General features: G+C 45.0%; 1 protein-coding gene across 16 annotated transcripts in view; it reads right to left on the reverse strand.

Annotated features, from left to right (window-relative positions):
* DLG1 (discs large MAGUK scaffold protein 1) overlaps window positions 1-10,323 on the reverse strand; it is a 279,892-nt gene extending 269,569 nt beyond the window's left edge. For 9 of the 16 annotated variants that reach the window (XM_073675029.1, XM_073675037.1, XM_073675026.1 and 6 more), the window contains exon 1: window positions 9,753-10,322. In XM_073675029.1, coding sequence (XP_073531130.1) covers window positions 9,753-9,771 — 19 coding nt within the window. In that variant the 5' untranslated portion in view covers window positions 9,772-10,322. Of the gene's footprint in view, window positions 1-9,752 lie in introns of all 16 variants that reach the window. The other 7 variants (XM_073675022.1, XM_073675021.1, XM_073675018.1 and 4 more) reach the window with 2 other exon arrangements.
* Between the last annotated feature and the right edge of the window lie 7,662 nt (window positions 10,324-17,985).

Raw genomic sequence — 17,985 nt, forward strand, 5'->3', positions numbered from 1 at the left:
TATTCTGCCTCCCAAAAATCGGAATAGAAAGCGATCAAAAAATGTCACGTGCCTGAAAATGGTACCAATAAAAGCGTCAACTTTTCCCGCAAAAAACAAGCCGTCACATGACTGTCAGCCGAAATACGGAAAAATTATATCTCTCAAAATATGGCAATGCAAAAACTAGTATTTGCAAAAAAAAAAAAAAAAAAAAAAAAAAGCCTCTTTTAGTGTGTGACAGCTGTCAATCATAAAAACCCGATATGATTCTAGTATCGCTGTAATCGCACCGACCTGAAGAATAAAGTAGTCTAATGACTTATACGGCACGAGGAAAGGCGTAAAAAATAAACTCTAGGGTTGTGCTGGGGTTAGGGTTGGGATTTTTCAAAAGTAAAGAAAAAAATATGACGCAGATATGGAGCCTAATGTTGAGCACAAGTGCTCGCTACTTGAGTTTGCACAAAGTATCGCGGGTGCTGGAGGGACATGCTCGATTCTCCTCCCCATATGTTTGGCAGCTGTTATACAGCCAAAAAAAAAAAACTCGCGGGGATTGGATCGCTCGTGCATGGTAGGCATTCATGTTTATTTTTGGGTGTCTAATAACCGTGAAACATGAGGACGTGGACTCGAGCACACGCGATACATGGTGCATACCTGAGCACCCAATGCAAACTCAAGTAGCGAGCACTTGCGCTCAAGACTAATGACAACTTATTCAATATGATTCAATATTGATGTTATCAATGTCTGTGTCTTACCTCTGGGTTCAAAATGTTCACTATACCACTTGATAAAATCCTTGAGGGTGCTAGTTTCCAAAATGGGGTCACTTATGGGGGGGGTTGCCACTATTTAAGCACATCAGGGGCTCTCCAATAGCAACATGGCGTCCACTAATTATTCAAGCAAATGTTACATTCAAAAAGTCAAATGGAGCGCTCTACCTTCCGAGCTCGGTCGTGCGCCCAAACAGTGGTTTTCCCCCACATATGGGGTGTCAGTGTGCTCAGGAGGAATTACACAACAAATTGCATGGTGCAATTTCTCCTGTTACCCTTATGAAAATGCAAAATTGGAGGCTGAAAAACATTTTTGTTGCAAAAATGTGAAAATTTTATTTTTTTTACGGCTCAATGTTCTAAACTTCTGTGAAGCACCTGGGGGTTCAAGGTGCTCACCACACATCTAGATAAGTTCCCTAAGGGGTCTAGTTTCCAAAATGGTGTCACTTGTAGGGGATTTCCACTGTTTAGGCACATCAGAGGCTCTCCAAACGCAACATGCTAATTATTCAAGCTAATTTTACATTCAAAAAGTCAAATGGCGCTCCTTCCCTTCCGAGCCCTGCCGTGCGCCAAAACAGTGGTTTGCCCCCACATATGGAGTATTTGCGTGCTCAGGAGAAATTACACAACAAATTTTAGGGTCCATTTTTTCCTGCTACCCTTGTAAAAATAAAAAAATTGGGGTCTAAAGTAACATTTTTGTGAAAAAAGTTTAAATGTTCATTTTTTTCTTCCACATTCCAAAAATTCCTGTGAAGCACCTGAAGGGTTAGTAAACTTCTTGAATGTGGTTTTGAGCACCATGAGGGGTGCAGTTTTTAGAATGGTGTCACTTTTGGGCATTTTCTGTCATAAAGGCCCCTTAAAGTCACTTCAAGTGTGATGTAGTCCCTAAAAAAATGGTTTTGTAAGTTGTTGGAAAATTTAGAAATCGCTGGTCAATTTTAACTCTTCTAGCTCCCTATCAAAAAAAAAAATTTTGGTTCCAAAATTGTGCCGATGTAAAGCAGACATGTGGGAAATGTTATTTAACTATTTTGTGTGACATATCTCTCTAATTTAAGGGCATAAAAATTCAAATTTTGAAAAATGCTAAATTTTCGCCAAATTTCCGTTTTTTTTTTTCACAGATAAACGCAAGAGTTATCGAATAAATGTTACCACTATCATGAAGTACAATATGTCACAAAAAAACAATTATAGCGCCATTAATTCCATGGCGCTTTACATAGCAAACAAGCAGAATAATTTGAACAAATATTGACCTAAATTTACCACTACCATAAATTACGTGTCACGGAAAAAAAAAAAAAAAATCTCAGAATCTCTAGGATACGTTGAAGTGTTCCAGAGTTATTACCACTAGAGGGACACTGGTCAAAAATTAAAAATTTGGCCTGGTCAGGAAGGTGAAAACAGGCTTCGGGGTGAAGGGGTTAAGAGGCATGTGCCTCTTAATGAATCTGTTACCTCTAATTCCAACATGCCCCTCATCAAGACTGACATGAACTTTAACTGGTCTTGATGAATCAGGGTCAAAATGTCTGCTTCATTCACGGTCTATAGGAATGATGTAGACACACTGAAATAATGGGGTCTATAGAGTTTCCACTAGGGTAGGGTCACATGACCAGCTTTTCGACATCCGAGAAAAATAGTCCAATGAGTCTGACCAGAATGAGGAAAGTTTTTTAACTTCTCCATTCATTCCAAGTGCGGTCCAATTTTTCTCACCAACCTGTAGGTTTGCATTGCCGACTTTGATCCAACACTCGGATCAAAATCAGACATGTCTCCGATTTTTTCTGCGGATCACTAGGTCCGATGAAGGGGAGAAAAAAAATGTAAAAAAAAAATTCGCACATGTGCACAGCCCTATAGAATATCATAGGTATGAGTGCTATTCGTAAAAAAAAAACACATATAGCACTCGGACGAGAAAATTGGTGGTGTGCATGAGCCCTTATGGTTTGCCATTTTACTAGAAACCACTCTTAACCTCTGACCCAGATAGGAGCCAAGCCTTACTTCCACTTCAGTGCAGTCAGTAATGCTGGTCACTTTATCTTGCACAAATTATGGCACTTATTCATACAGATCTGTTGCTTTCTTATAACAGACATATATGTAGATCTCGAGAATGAACCCTTGTCTAAGACATGGATTTCTCTCCATTCACCTCTATAAGAGTTCTGAAAATAGCCAAGCACACCAATTATGTTCTCTTCTGAACATGTCAAACATCTGTGATGGGAACACCCCTTTACAAGAAGTACGTAGCTCTCCAATATCATATCGGTGGGGGTCCAACACCTGGCACCCCAACCGATCAGCTGTTCGCAGGGTACCATATGGCTAGATGTGTAGATGACCAGAAAATAAACAGTACAGATCTGTTCACTGTGCAGTGGCCAGCTGAGCTGCAGTACCCAGGAATGGAAATGACAGTATGCAGAGAGATGTGCTGTGAACATCTAGCTTTAGGGGTATTGGTATTGAAGACCTATCTTTAATATAACTTATCAATATACAAGTACTGGACGACCTCTTTAAGGCTGCATTTACACATCTGATGTACAGGTCTATGGGCCATTTTGTTGCTTTGGTTTTTTTTTTTTTTTTTTTTTTTTTATAAACATACAGCACAGGACCTATAAAGTTTGAGTGATCAAATACACACAATTTTAAAAAGAAATCCATGAGAGAGCAGTTCCTATTCTCATCAGGCTTGGCCGTTAAAGTCTGCAGGATCCCTTTAAAAAAAATGGAAGAAACCGGGTCCAATTCATCAAGACCAGCGTTATTCACACCAGTGTTGATGAGGAGCTAGGCTGGAGTCAGAGGCTCCAGATTCATGAAGAGGTGTATGCCTCTTCATGAGCAGGAGCACGAGACGAGTGGCATTCAAATGTGTGCGCACGTCGCCACAAATCCTACTCCAACCACTGCCGGAGTAAGATTTGTGTAGCAGCAAACAATGCCGCCCATCGTGAGTTTTACAAGCGGCAATCGCCAATCCTCCATCCCAGCTTCCCCCACTTTGACGGAACTGGGCGAAAATGGTGTGAGATCGCCAAAAGTTACATCGTTTAAGCACAGCCGCCAATTGGGCCAAAATTATGTGACTTTTCAGAGGTTTATAAAGCAAAATACTTAAAGCAAAAAAGCAATAAATAAAAATAAAGCAAAAAAGCTTTGATGTATACTTTCTACTTCTGTTTTCTATCAGTGTGAGAATTAAGGGGCATTCATCAGGCATCTGACCTGCAGAACCATTTTTTAACTGCAATAAAAGTATCCAGTCAGGGAGAAAAAATTACCAGTTCTGACAATCAGTCCAAGTCCCAGTGATCAAATCACCTTTTCTTTGGCACTAGCTGAGAACTTGTTTTTACCGAAGACCTCCTTCAAAAGGGAACATGTCACCATGATATGCAGAAAAGAGAGCTTGGCATGCACTCAGGTGGTTTGAGGTGCTGGTGAAATAAGGTGTACATAGTACAGAGTAATTCACCGCGCACTTCTTGAATACCCAAGAGAGTTTATTTTATGTGGAAAAATTAAAAGTAGGCACAGACACAACAGTTGCAGGAATATGCAACATAAAAATATTGTTTATGAATGAGACCCAGGAAGGGTCGACACGTTAATGTCACTTGATGTAGATAACAAACGGCGTTCCTTCGCCTTCATCTAGTGCTACTAGACGAAGACAAAAGCGCGGGAGCTCCCGTTTGTTATCTACACCAAGTGACATTATGAATAAAACCCAGGAAGGGTCGAAACATTAAACAATATTGTTTATGTCCTATATTCCTGCATCCATCATGTCTAGGCACACATTTAAATTTTGCGCATGAAATAAACTTTCTTGCATATCCAAGAAGTGTGCGGTGAATTACTATCTACCATGATATGCAGTCACCATGTTCTAGCGCAGGGAAAGTTGAGTAGATTGATATATGGATTTGTGAGGAAAAAAAAAAAAAAACAGTATAACCTGAGTTTTCATCATTTACACTGACAGCCTTCTTTTCTACAAGTGTGCATACAGAGGTACCTGTCAGTCACTGATAGGACTGCCCACTGGACCGAAAATCCCAGAAAGTGCAGAGGATTATATGGTTAAAACACAGGTTATACTGAATCTTCTCATAAAATTATAAATCAATCTACTCAACGCCCCCTGCTCTATAGGTGCCTACAGACTTGTCTGTACTTTCATAGTGACAGGCTCTCTAAGCTTTATTTAAAAAAAAAAAAAAATGCTCTGATTGCTCCTATACAGGGTAACCATTTTTCAACAGTACTTGTGTGAGACTATTTTTTTTCCTTTTTTGTGGAATCCCAAAAAACAATTTGCGTTGGATCACTTTAAGGCTGGATTCACACACTGCTTAGCAGCATTTTTCTAACCTTAAAAGCAAAACTTCTAAAAGAAAATATAAAAGTTTACATAAATGGTGTCTTCGTCTTTAGTGTTTTTCCCCCTCTAATTGTAGCTCACTCTAGGAGTGGCAGTTTGTTCTGGGGTTCTCTTTTAGGCTTCCATTTTGAACAATGGCAGACAAAAAATTGAGGTAACAGAATAAAGCTCCATAAAATAAAATTTGAAATTCATGGCAGTTTTATAAAGGTGAATTTATATGTCTGGGAAACATGGTGCATGTAAGGACCATGACATATGGACTGACCTCAGGTATCCTAACAATCAACAGCTCATAGACATATGCATAAATAAGACTGTTGAGCTCATCCTGGAAGACCCGCGGCCAGTGCAAGCCAGTCTACTGTGCATTGAAAAGAATGCTGAAAACTGTAATATGTACTAAGGAGGCCCAAATCAGCTGCACATGATAAAGCCATAGAAGTGTGAACACATGCTAGCCCTAGTACAGACTACTCACAGCTGAGAAGACAAATATACACTTATCACATCTGCATCTTACATAAATCAGCTACAATCCTATATTATATGGTAATATACAATGTAAAACTTCCACATGACATTTTATGTATCATATGATATTTCATATTGACTACTACCTTACAAAGCACAGATTAGGTCTAATAATATAATGGTGACCATAGTAACATAATTATGCATACCACACTGCATCACATTTGGACCATACAGTTAAATGTATAAAAAACGAAAAAGTATATAGCATCTCTTCTTCCCCTTTAAGGGGAGAAAAAAAAAAAAAAGTATATTCTAGATTTTTTTTTCCCTGCCAAAATGCAGTGTGTGAACAAACAAAGTGCACTTTACAGCACCAGCAAAGTGAATGAAATTTCCGAAATCACAAGTACGATGCTTATTTTTTCCTTACAGTTTTTATCTAAAAAGAGTTTTTTTCAAATCTGCAGAAAGTCAATTCTTTCAGCGTTTTTACACCATTCAAATGAGAAAGACTAGAGTAAAGATGCACCAAAAACATGCGTGTTTTATGCAGCGTTTTTCCAGCCAACACTGGGTTTTGGTGCAGAAAAATATGCTGTGAAAAAAAAATTAACAAGTAAAATCTGCAACTAAAATTGACATGCTGTTGATTTAAAAGAAGAGCAGCAAAAAACAATTTCTGCGCAATATTTAAAAATTTGTTTATCCTGGGAAGCATTTAAAAGGGATTTTTCTTGGCTGAAAAAAAAATAGTTTATAGTCACTGTGTGACTGCAGATTGGCGAATTGTGATAGGGTACGTACGTATGTGAGCTGAATAGTTGTGGGCACGTGCTGACTAGATACTCATGCACTTCTTACTGAGAGAATCCAGTGACAATAAAGGTGGCAAGTGACCACCCATTCGGGGTGTGAACACAGAGGAATCATGACAGCGTGTGGAGTGCACAATGTCACAACTCATAAATCTGCAGTCACACGGAGGTTCTCTCATGTTTGGAAATTTTCCCTATCACCAGGATAGAGAATAACTTCCCGATTGCCGGATGTCTGACCGCTGGAGTTCCCACCAATCCCGAGAAAGGGGATTTTCTTAATGGAGCGCTGATCAATCATGCACATTGCCACTGCATTCATTTTTAATGGTACCAGTGCTTGGCTGGTCTTCAACTCTCACTACAATGAATGGTGGAGTATCAGTGTGCATGAACCATCACCGCTCTATTCATGAGGCTCGTCAGAGCGTTGTGAGCCCAGTAATCCAGAAGTCATCCCCTATCCCATAGATGGGAATAATTTCCAAATTTAAGACTACCCTTTTAAACTAAGGTCAACACTTCGGGTAAATAGTACAGATTTTCGACTGAAATTTGCAGCATTTTACAAAACAAGAAAAGTGGATGAGTTTTAATTTAATTTCATCCATATGTTAAATCTGGGCAGAAATTGGTATTTGTGTTTAAATCCACAGCATGTCAGACTTGTCTTTTCAGTCAGTAAATAACCTTTAACTGGTATCTGTAAGTGCTACTCACTGAATTAGAATAGCATCAAAAAGTTAATATTTTTCAGTTCTTCAATACAAAAAGTGAAATTCATATTACATAGAGTCATTACAAACAGAGTGATCTATTTCAAGTGTTTATTTCTGTTAAATGTCGATGATTATAGCTTACAGCCAATGAAAACACAAAAGTCATTATCTCAGTAAATTAGAATACTTTATAACAGCTTGAAAAATGTTTTTAAAATCCAAGATGTTGGCCTACTGAAATGTATGTTCAGTAAATGCACTCAATACTTGATCGGGGCTCCTTTGCATCAATTACTGCATCAATGTGGCGTGGCATGGAGGCGATCAGCCTGTGGCACTGCTGAGGTGTTATGGAAGATTCTCTATGGTTAAGGTCAGTTTGCCGCCAATCAAGCACAGTGATACTGTTGTTTTTAAACCAAGTATTGGCACCTGTCAGCACTGCCAAAAGTACCAAGTCCTGCTGGAGAATGAAATTTCCATCTCCAAAAAGCTTGTCGGCAGAGGGAAGCATGAAGCGGTAAAAATTTCCTGGTAGACGGCTGCGCTGACTTTGGGCTTGATAAAACACAATGGACCTACACCAGCAGATGACATGGCTCCCCAAACCATCACCGATTGTGGAAACTTCACACTAGACCTCAAGCAGCTTGGATTGTGGCCTCTCCACTCTTCCTCCAGACTCTGAGACCTTGATTTCCAAATGAAATGCAAAATTTACTTTCATCTGAAAACAACTTGGACCACTGAGCATCAATCCAGGTAAGATGTTTCTGGCGTTGTCTATTGGTCATGAGTGGCTTAACACAAGGAATGCGACACTTGTAGCCCATGTCCTGGATACATCTGTGTGTGGTGGCTCTTGAAGCAGTGACTCCAGCAGCAGTCCACACCTTGTGAATCTCCCCCAAATTTTTAAATGGCCTTTTCTTAACAACCCTTTTAAGGCTGGGGTTATCCCGGTTGCTTGTGCACCTTTTTCTACCACACTTTTTCCTTCCACTCAACTTTCCATTAATATGCTTGGATACCGCACTCTGTGAACAGCCAGCTTCTTTAGCAATGACCTTTTGTGGCTTACCCTCCTTGTGGAGTGTGTTAATGACTGCTTTCTGGACATTTGTCAAGTCAGCAGTCTTCCCCATGATTGTGAAGCCTACTGAAACAGACTAAGGGACCTTTTTAAACGCATCGGAAGCCTTTGCGGGTGTTTTTTGTTAATTATTCTAATTTACTGAGATAATGACTTTTGTGTTTTCATTGGCTGTAAGCCATAATCATCAACATTAACAGAAATAAATCACAATTTGTAATGACTATATAATGAGTTTCACTTTTTGTATTGAAGAACTGAAATAAATTAACATTATGATGATATTCTAATTTTGTGAGAAACACCTGTATATCATGTGATGCATCTGTTAAAAACAACAAATCAACTTTACTGAGGTTATGTCTTCTACACCGACAGGCAGGAAAATGACAGAAATATTAGATTATATATTAATATATTTCATCACATAGTACTTAGATCTTTATTACTTAGTTTTGGCCTCAGATGCTCAGCAGGAGCTTTAGAGATCTAAGGGCTGTAATGCTGGATAAGACTGACAGCATGAATGATCTGACATTTCACAACAATCTGATTCAACTTTGAAAGAAATAGAACAGTCAGTAAAACAGGACACAGTCTCATTGACAAACACTAGACTTTCTGTCAGGAATCACTGTTCACTACAAGCAGCTCATCATAAGAGGGGAAAAAAAAAAAAAGAAAAAAAAAAAAAAAAAAAAAAACTTTCCGCCAATCGGAACATTACACCATAAAGTGGTTCTTTCTAACAAGGGAAGCAGCTCCTTCCCAGCCTCACAAGGTGTCCCATTCACCCTGCATCACTGGGAGGCAGAACACAGAGCTGAGGGCTGGAAAGTTCCCAGTTCTACCCAGAAGCTACGTGGCCAGTGGGTTATCAGAGCAGGCACGGCGCAACAGGGGCCCCACATGAAAAGCAGAGGCACGGCGCAACAGGGGCCCCACATGAAAAGCAGAGGCACGGCGCAACAGGGGCCCCACATGAAAAGCACAGGCACGGCGCAACAGGGGCCCCACATGAAAAGCACAGGCACGGCGCAACAGGGGCCCCACATGAAAAGCACAGGCACGGCGCAACAGGGGCCCCACATGAAAAGCACAGGCACGGCGCAACAGGGGCCCCACAAGAAAAGCACAGGCACGGCGCAACAGGGGCCCCACATGAAAAGCACAGGCACGGCGCAACAGGGGCCCCACATGAAAAGCACAGGCACGTTTGCAACAGGGGCCCCACAAGAAAAGCACAGGCACGGCAGGGGCCCATACAGGGAAGGGCTGCTATGGAGGGCACTAGGGGATGTGTTATCATCAGGGATCGCCCACTAGGTCTGTGCCACCTCCCCTTATAGACAAGCACAAAGTTATTGGTGACATTGTACAGGACAGCTCGGTGCCCACTGCACACAGCTCCCACAGTTATAGGAAATGCACATTAGTGAAGTCACACACCTTGCTTCCTGACAGGCATGGTGCCACCCCCTGACACACACAACAGGCTGCCAGGAGGGTGACCTCGCCAGCCCCTGTGCCCCTCAGCTGCCGACTCCACGAAGTAATGCTGGCTTCCAAAGTGTCCCACCTCAGGGAGCAGGATGACACCAAGAGCTGTCTTTCACCCCCCCCCACAGGGAGGCAGTGGAAAAGTCCTGTGCTATGCGGGATGCCTCTCCCGAGACTGTTCCAAGCACTCCAGAAGGGAGGTTCCGCACTCCGGTGTTTCCAGCACAAGTAACGTGAGGAGACTCCGGCTGTGCTGTGCCCTCACTCCAGTGGGGGTGGAGAAATCTGGAAGTTGTTGGGGAAGGGGTGGCGAAAACAAGTTGCCGTCTTCTCCGCGGGTGGCGAGAAATGTACGGAGCAGCCACGGAACAGAACAAAAAGTTATTCCTCACAAAGGACTGTTCTCTTTCTCGTATGAATTTCCTTTCCCTCCACTTCTGCTTCTCCTCGTCTTTCTGTGTCAGAGCCCCCCGCCCCTCCTTCTCCTCTCCCTCCTCCTCCTCCTCCTCCTCCTCTCGCTCTCCCACCGTTCCGAAACCCAAACTTTACTCCAAAATGGCGTCCCGGAGCTGGCTGTAGAGCACCACGTGACCTCTCCCTTCAGCCCTAGCTCCGTCTCCACCAATCAGGAGTGAGCTCCGCCGGGCGGCAGCGCCTGCTTTACCTTGGCGAGCGAGGAGAGCTGAGGAGAGCGGAGTCTCTTAAAGGGGAAAACTTGTGCGGGCGGCTCTCAGCGCACACGGTCGTGTCAGAGAGCCTCCTGTCACACACCGTCATGTCACAGCCCCACTGACCTGTGACAGCTCAGAGTGCAGCCTTCTGCCATAACAGCTGGGACTGCCCCAGATTAACCCTTCATGGGAAACAAGTTTTCTTAGTTTTTCATCCTAGCATTTTATCGCACAATAACTTTTTCATTCTTCCGTCCAGAAGGCGGAAAAGTTGTTTTTAAGTGGCATGGTTTGGGGTACATGTAAGTCGTAGACATGAGTAACTAAATGCGCAGCACCCTTGTTCCACGGCCCGGCTAGTAATCCGTGAGCCCTGAGACCTGCCTCCAACCATGAGAGCCCACCAGCCACCACAAGATGTACTTTTCTTTGATGGGACCCTAAACCTAAATTAAAAATAACACTCATCCAGCAAAAAAATATAAAGCTATGTCAATGGAAAAATAAAAAAGTTACGGCTTTTGAAATGTGAAAATGAAAAATAACACAAAGGTCACTGCGGCGTAAAGGGTAGAACAAGAACATCTTTTAGATGCTTAAAGTAGTTTTCCAGCTTCTGCAAAGCCTATTTATTGTATAATGGAGACAATTTTCTAATATATTTTGTGTATTAATTCACCATCATTTTCAAAATCTCTGCTTGTAATCTAATGGAAACCTTACATTTTTACTTTCAGGATATAAAAACCTGTCCTGGTTATGTGATAGCATCTCAATATCATCCCACAGGTAACACCTGTATAAAAAAAAAGCCAGAGAAGGACAACTCAGGATCCACATTCAACAGCAGGTGAAGATCGCCGCTCACCTCCCCCATCCAAAACACTTTCCTATATAAGTCAATGAGTCTTTTCCAGACATCATTTTTCCATTGTCTATGTGGCTGCTGTAAAGCATATTTCTGATCTTTACAGAGCACCAGCTCAGATGAGGATGGTTGCCCTTATAATCATGTAATATAACGAAAAAAATCTACAATCCCAACAAACAAAATAATAATAGGTCAATAATAATAGACCTACAATAGATCTTAGGCCAAGCACCACTTTTAACTTAGTGAAGTTGAAAACTGCTGCAAAGCTAGGGAATCTTTGGTTTTGTGCTGCCAAACCTTGTTGCAATCCACTAGGCCTCATCCGGACCATGCACAGCATCCGTCCCTGCAAGTGAGCCTCCATACGTAGAGTCACTTCCCCAGAAGCCCATCCTACCCCATCTGAACCAATAGTACTTTATTGTCCCACTTTGTTATTAGGAACTGTAGTTTGCCAAATCCAATAGACCAACATTGAGGCCCCGTGTGCACTTTCCAAGCCTCACACTTGAACACATTACTTTTATACCACAAATTTTTCAAAGAAGGTCTCCTAGATTTCTAAAATTGGAAAACTGAGCTTGCACCTTTTGAAAACCACTGAACAATTTTTCTAAATCCCAATTTTTACCAGTACCAGCAAAAGCTATGAGATTTCAGAAATCTCATGCACATGCTTGGGTTTTATTCCTGACTAAATTTGAGAACTGCAGCATCTTTTAAAACTGCAGCGTGTCAATTATTTCAACATTTTTACAGCACTTTTTTGACTCATATTGAAAGCAATGACAAAGTGATAAAACGCTGCAAAAAAAAACACAAAGAAGGTTTTTGCAGCGTTTTTGGTGAATAAAACTAACTTTATTAAACATGTACCGCAGACAAAGTACACATGTATGCTACTCCAAAAAAATGCTGCAAAAAAAAAAAAGCTGTGTAAACGCAGCAACATGAGCAGTTTGAACAGAGCATTTTTACTGCCAAGAGAGCAGGATTTGGCCACAAAAAAAAAACATAGTGAAAACACTGTGTGTGAACATACCCTTAGGCCACATTCACACGTTCAGTATTTTACATCAGTATTTGTAACCCAAAACCAGGAGTGGAACAATCAGTCAAAAAATATAATAGTAACACGTCACCACTTCAGTATTTTTCGCCCACTCCTGGTTTTGGCTTAAAAATACGGACATATATACTGACCAAATACTGAACGTGTGAAAGTGGCCTTACATGGAGGCCAGTGAGATAGGTGTCAAGTAATCTATTGATTGGCCTTAAGGTATGTGCCCACGTAGCGTTTTACAAACGTATTTGATGCGGAATTTCCGCAGCGGAAACGCTTGTAAAACGCTTATTAATCCGCCCCCCATGGTCCCCTATGCGAATCCGCAAGTTCTATGCCCATGCTGCGGATTTTTCCGCAGCGTTTTTGATGCGCACAAAAATCCGCAGCATGTCCATTAATTTTGCTTTTCCGCATGTGGAATTGCCTTTGCAATGCAATAAAAAACGCAAGGCAATTCCGCATGTGCAAAACGCGCAAAAAACGCATGTGAAATTCCGCATGCGTGTTTCTGGGAAAGGACATGCAGAAATGAAGCGCAAATTTTCCGCTTCATTTCTGCAACGTGGCACATAGCCTAAATCTGTTTCTAGCCAGATGTAAAAGTTGTAGCCAAGACACAATTTTAATACACTTTATAGTTGAGTAATATCAAGCTCACAATGTCATCTGACAGCTTGAGAGTTTTATTTCAATTAAGTGTGCTGCAAATGTAATCATTTCTTCACCCGTAAAGTAGGTCAGGTATTTTGTAACTGACCTGATGGTGCTAACCGATTTGTTAAACTGATACACAAATTACAGACATGTGAAAGCACATTGTAACTTCTTCTGTGGCTCAGATACTTTACCAAGCTGCTGAACACAAACTGTTAAAATACATATATTATGTTTTATATTAGGACTATAAAGAACATACAATTCCCTTATTCCTTTTATGCAACAGAAAAACATTACTAGAAGTTATACAGTAATTTATTCTAGTCATTATTACTAATGCTGCTATCATTATTATTTACATTGGCATTCACTCCATTTATAACTTTATGAACTTCCGTTAGACTACGTAGCAACTTTCAGTTCCCTGGCTGTTGGCTAAAAATTTCAGAAAACAATCATCCTCTTTTCTATGACTAAAAGGGTTTTCCAAGCTCATTTTCAATATGAAATAAACATAGGATTTTGTAGTTTGCTTGCAAAGCCACCCATACACCATTCAGGCAATTATTTTATTCTCTATTGGCCCCCAGAAGCCACCACAACGCACCCAGTTTTTTTTACATGTAGTAGATGTGCAGCTGAAAACAACTTGTCCCATGATTTCTAGCATTCACCTCACAGCCAGTGATGTTATCGCCTTATCGCCCCTCTGTGCTCCAGCATACATTGAAGAAAGTGGCATGTAAGTGAACTTTCAGTGTTCTCATTGACTATTCTGCCCTGGCCACCCTTATTGATGCAATGTCACTACCAGAGAGATGCTCACTTGTAGATATGTAGCACCCTGAGGATTCGGCTGCTACAGGGGTATTACACCTCAAGCCAGAGGTGTGGTATTCCACTCCCGGGTAAGGATAGAGTGTGGAACTGAGCTCAGCAGGCTGCATGCACTACATACATCCCATTTCCGGGGGACAGACCAATGGTACTCCCACTAGAGAAATGTGCAGGTACGACAGCGTCTGTCCCTGGCTGGAGTGGGAGGGGGGTGGAACATCCCAGTAGTGTAGGGGCAGATAGGGGGAGCAGTCTGGGTAATGCTAGGAGCTCATTGGGTGCTGGTCACCTGAGCTCACACATAGAGGGAGTATATAAGGTGGGAACCATCTTAGAACAGGGTCTTTTGTAGAGGTTTGGTCCGACAAGCAGAACAGCTCAGCCAGCTCCAAGGCCAAGAGAGTGAGAGAGAGGAGAAAAGAAGGACCCAGAGGGGGAGAAGAGGGAACTCCAAGAACCCAAAATTAGACCAGAGGGTGAAGAGTTGGCACAAGGGTACCGGATCCCAAGCTGGTGGAGGGCACTAATCCTTAGCCAGAGACCGGAGGTCGTGGGCAGGATCTGCCACGACCACCCACTAAATCCACCCGGAAGGCAAACCAAGAATAGGGTCAGGGAACCCAGAGACAAGGGTTTTACCAACAAGAGGCCCGAGGGAGCCGGACTTAGGTGGATCCCTGGTGGGGAAGGCCAGAGAGAAGGACAAGTCAGAAAGGGAGCTCAGGAACACGCTCCAGAATCACCTGGGGGTTGGCCGAGTCCAGGACCTGGTGGACGCAGCACGGCTCGGGCGGTCACTCAAGGCCGGAGTGACCAACACAAAAGCAGTAAGTAAAAACCCTGAACTGCACAGCCCGACTCTGAGTTTCATTACCATCCTCACTGCACCTCCACAACCACCATCCTCTGCAACTGACCCCCTGAGGCTATACCCCTCCCGTTGGGGGTTATACTACCTGAGCTGCACACACACCACCAGCCTCAGCGGACCCTGCTGCAGCGGCGGCCGTAGTGACCGCAAATCAACGGGTGGCGTAGTCGACACTAAAGAACATCCAGTAACATCTGTAGGACTGCCACACACTGAGCTTGACACCCTGGGCACGGACAGGGTCACCGCCACTCGGAGACTACAACCCCCATCTGATCCGGATCCGGGTATCCCCCAAACAACACTGGCCCAGGGGGCGCGTCAACTTTGGCGTAGTCGGCAGGATAACGTGCCCGCAACAACCGGGTACTGCGTGCCTGAAGAAAAGTTCACCGTTACCTTAAAAAGAAGTCTCCCGCCGGTTCCGGAGGGTCCCCGCCAACGGACCCCATCACAGGTCGTTTCCCGCCGGTTGTCCGCCATTTGCAGCTTTTTCCCGCCATCCATGGAGTTTCCCGCCACTGGGAGACGATTCCCGCCATTTCCAAAGATTTCCCGCCTTGGAAGAGCGGACGCCATTATGGGCGTGCCAGAGGGTGGCAAGAGGCCACCTCCCATCGTGGGCCAGGTCGAAGAATGGCGCCAAAAGCGGAAACCGCGCCCACCAACAGAGACTGTGATGCTGGAAGTGTCCATCAGCGTAAGAGAACTGCCCCTGGAACTGACAATCACAAAGTTGCCCCGGGACCACCCTCAATGTGGGCGGAGACGGAACAAGAGAGCGAAGATGGGTGCAGCCTGGAGGAGTCTGGAGAGAGCGCACCCGGAGACAAGAAGTCTGGAGAGGAGTCCAGAGAAAGCCTACCCGGAGATGGAGGGAGAGTCAGGCAGCACCGACCCAGTGGTCAGGAGCCTGCTACAAGCCACAACCCCACTAGGCCTAGTGGAGGTCCTGGCACAGCTCCCCCGAGACCGGGAGTGTGCACAGACTGCGCTGGAGGGCCTCGCACGGAGGATGGCCCGGGTGCAGCGAGAGACGTTGGTGGAGTGGAGCCGAGAGATGGCCCAGCGGACCGAAACCCGTCAGCGAAGCACGCCACCCGAGACGAGGAGACAGACCGCCTCTGAGGATGGTGCAGGAGGAGTGAAGGCCGGAGACGGCGCCGAGAAGGGAGCTGAACGAATGGAGGCAGGTAAAGGGGACGTCTCTACCCCGAGCCGGGAAACCGCGTGCCTGCCCCAGCTCCCCGTCGCAGAGCCCGAAATTCCCCCTGCCGTGCCCGTCGCTGCATCGTCACCGCCGCAGACTAGGCCTCAACCGGAAACCGCTGCCGCGACCCCTGTGACGTCACGCGCTTCGACCCTGAGCGCGGCAAAGCAGGAAATACCATCGGCCTGGTCGCAAGGCCTAGTACACCCGGGCGTCGCCATTCCAACAGCGCCCCCTACCTCCGCGGAGCCACCAGCCTGGTCGCAGGGCCGAGTAACCACGGGCGCCGCCGTTCTTACGGTGCCCTTTTCCTTTAGCGTGCCCCAAGCCTGGTCGCAAGGCCTGGTCATCCCGGGCGCCGCTACCAACACAGCGCCCATAACACCTAAAGTACCGCACCTGGGTGAGGACCTGTTCGCCCAGCATACGTGCCCGGATGGGCAGCCCTTCATATGGCCCCAGGAGTACTACCAACTGGAACTCCAAAGGGCGAGGCCCCTGTGTGAGCCCCTGATTCCGGCTCCGAAGCCCGTCAGGACGACCCAGCCCCCGCTAGAGGAGGCACAGTTTGAGTGGGACCCCACCGGAGGAGACCTCATGGGGTTCACTCAGGAGACTCGGGCGGCCGCAGCGGAGCGTGCAGAGTGCTGCCGCCAGCAGCTCGAGGTCTTCGAGAAGGAGCGGAGAGAGAGGCGGGTCCGGGAACAGCAAGCACAGATAAGGAGCGCGGAGCAGAAGAGCCGGACCAGGAGAGATCCCCGTGTAGCTCATGGTCCCCGTACCACCGGGACTGTGATTAAATTCAACCTGCAGCATGGGTGGGGCTTCATAAGAGACCATCATACCCCCGGCGACGTCTTTGTAACCCGCAGAGACGTAGAAAGCCATCTGCCGGAGGGACACAGAGGTCGTGATCTGTATGTAGGGGACGAGGTCACCTTCACCCGGCACAAGTGTGCCAAAGGACCCTACGCCCTCCATGTACATCGCCTGACGGAGGAGGAGCTGCGGTGTGAGGAGGAGCAGGAGGACCTGGACGGGTCTGAATCCAAAGAAGGAGCAGGAGGACGCCGTCGTTAAAGTACGGTAAAGAGACTGTAAATAGTTACCCATCGGGGTACAGTTGCTGCTTTAAATATGTCCCCGTTGGGACAAGAGTGAACTGTTAACCCGTGTGTCCCTATTCCCATTACCTGGCCGAGGACTGAGAGCGGCCATATTCCCCTTGTATATAGTTGCGCTTCCTAAGGCGCCCCCTACCGGTTTTATAGGAAACTGTTATGTTATTTATGAAAAGTTTTATATGGAAAGTTTTATGTGATGTTTTATATGTTTATGTTTATGAAAAAAATTGTATGTTTTGGATGTTTTTTTTATATCTTACAGCCCGAGGACGTGCTGTGATTTACCAGGGGGGAATGTAGCACCCTGAGGATTCGGCTGCTACAGGGGTATTACACCTCAAGCCAGAGGTGTGGTATTCCACTCCCGGGTAAGGATGGAGTGTGGAACTGAGCTCAGCAGGCTGCATGCACTACATACATCCCATTTCCGGGGGACAGACCAATGGTACTCCCACTAGAGAAATGTGCAGGTACGACAGCGTCTGTCCCTGGCTGGAGTGGGAGGGGGGTGGAACATCCCAGTAGTGTAGGGGCAGATAGGGGGAGCAGTCTGGGTAATGCTAGGAGCTCATTGGGTGCTGGTCACCTGAGCTCACACATAGAGGGAGTATATAAGGTGGGAACCATCTTAGAACAGGGTCTTTTGTAGAGGTTTGGTCTGACAAGCAGAACAGCTCAGCCAGCTCCAAGGCCAAGAGAGTGAGAGAGAGGAGAAAAGAAGGACCCAGAGGGGGAGAAGAGGGAACTCCAAGAACCCAAAATTAGACCAGAGGGTGAAGAGTTGGCACAAGGGTACCGGATCCCAAGCTGGTGGAGGGCACTAATCCTTAGCCAGAGACCGGAGGTCGTGGGCAGGATCTGCCACGACC

The sequence above is a fragment of the Phyllobates terribilis genome, unplaced genomic scaffold (assembly GCF_046119375.1).
Source record: "Phyllobates terribilis strain yellow unplaced genomic scaffold, ASM4611937v1 Scaffold_3__8_contigs__length_932513732, whole genome shotgun sequence".
Lineage (NCBI taxonomy): Eukaryota > Metazoa > Chordata > Amphibia > Anura > Dendrobatidae > Phyllobates > Phyllobates terribilis.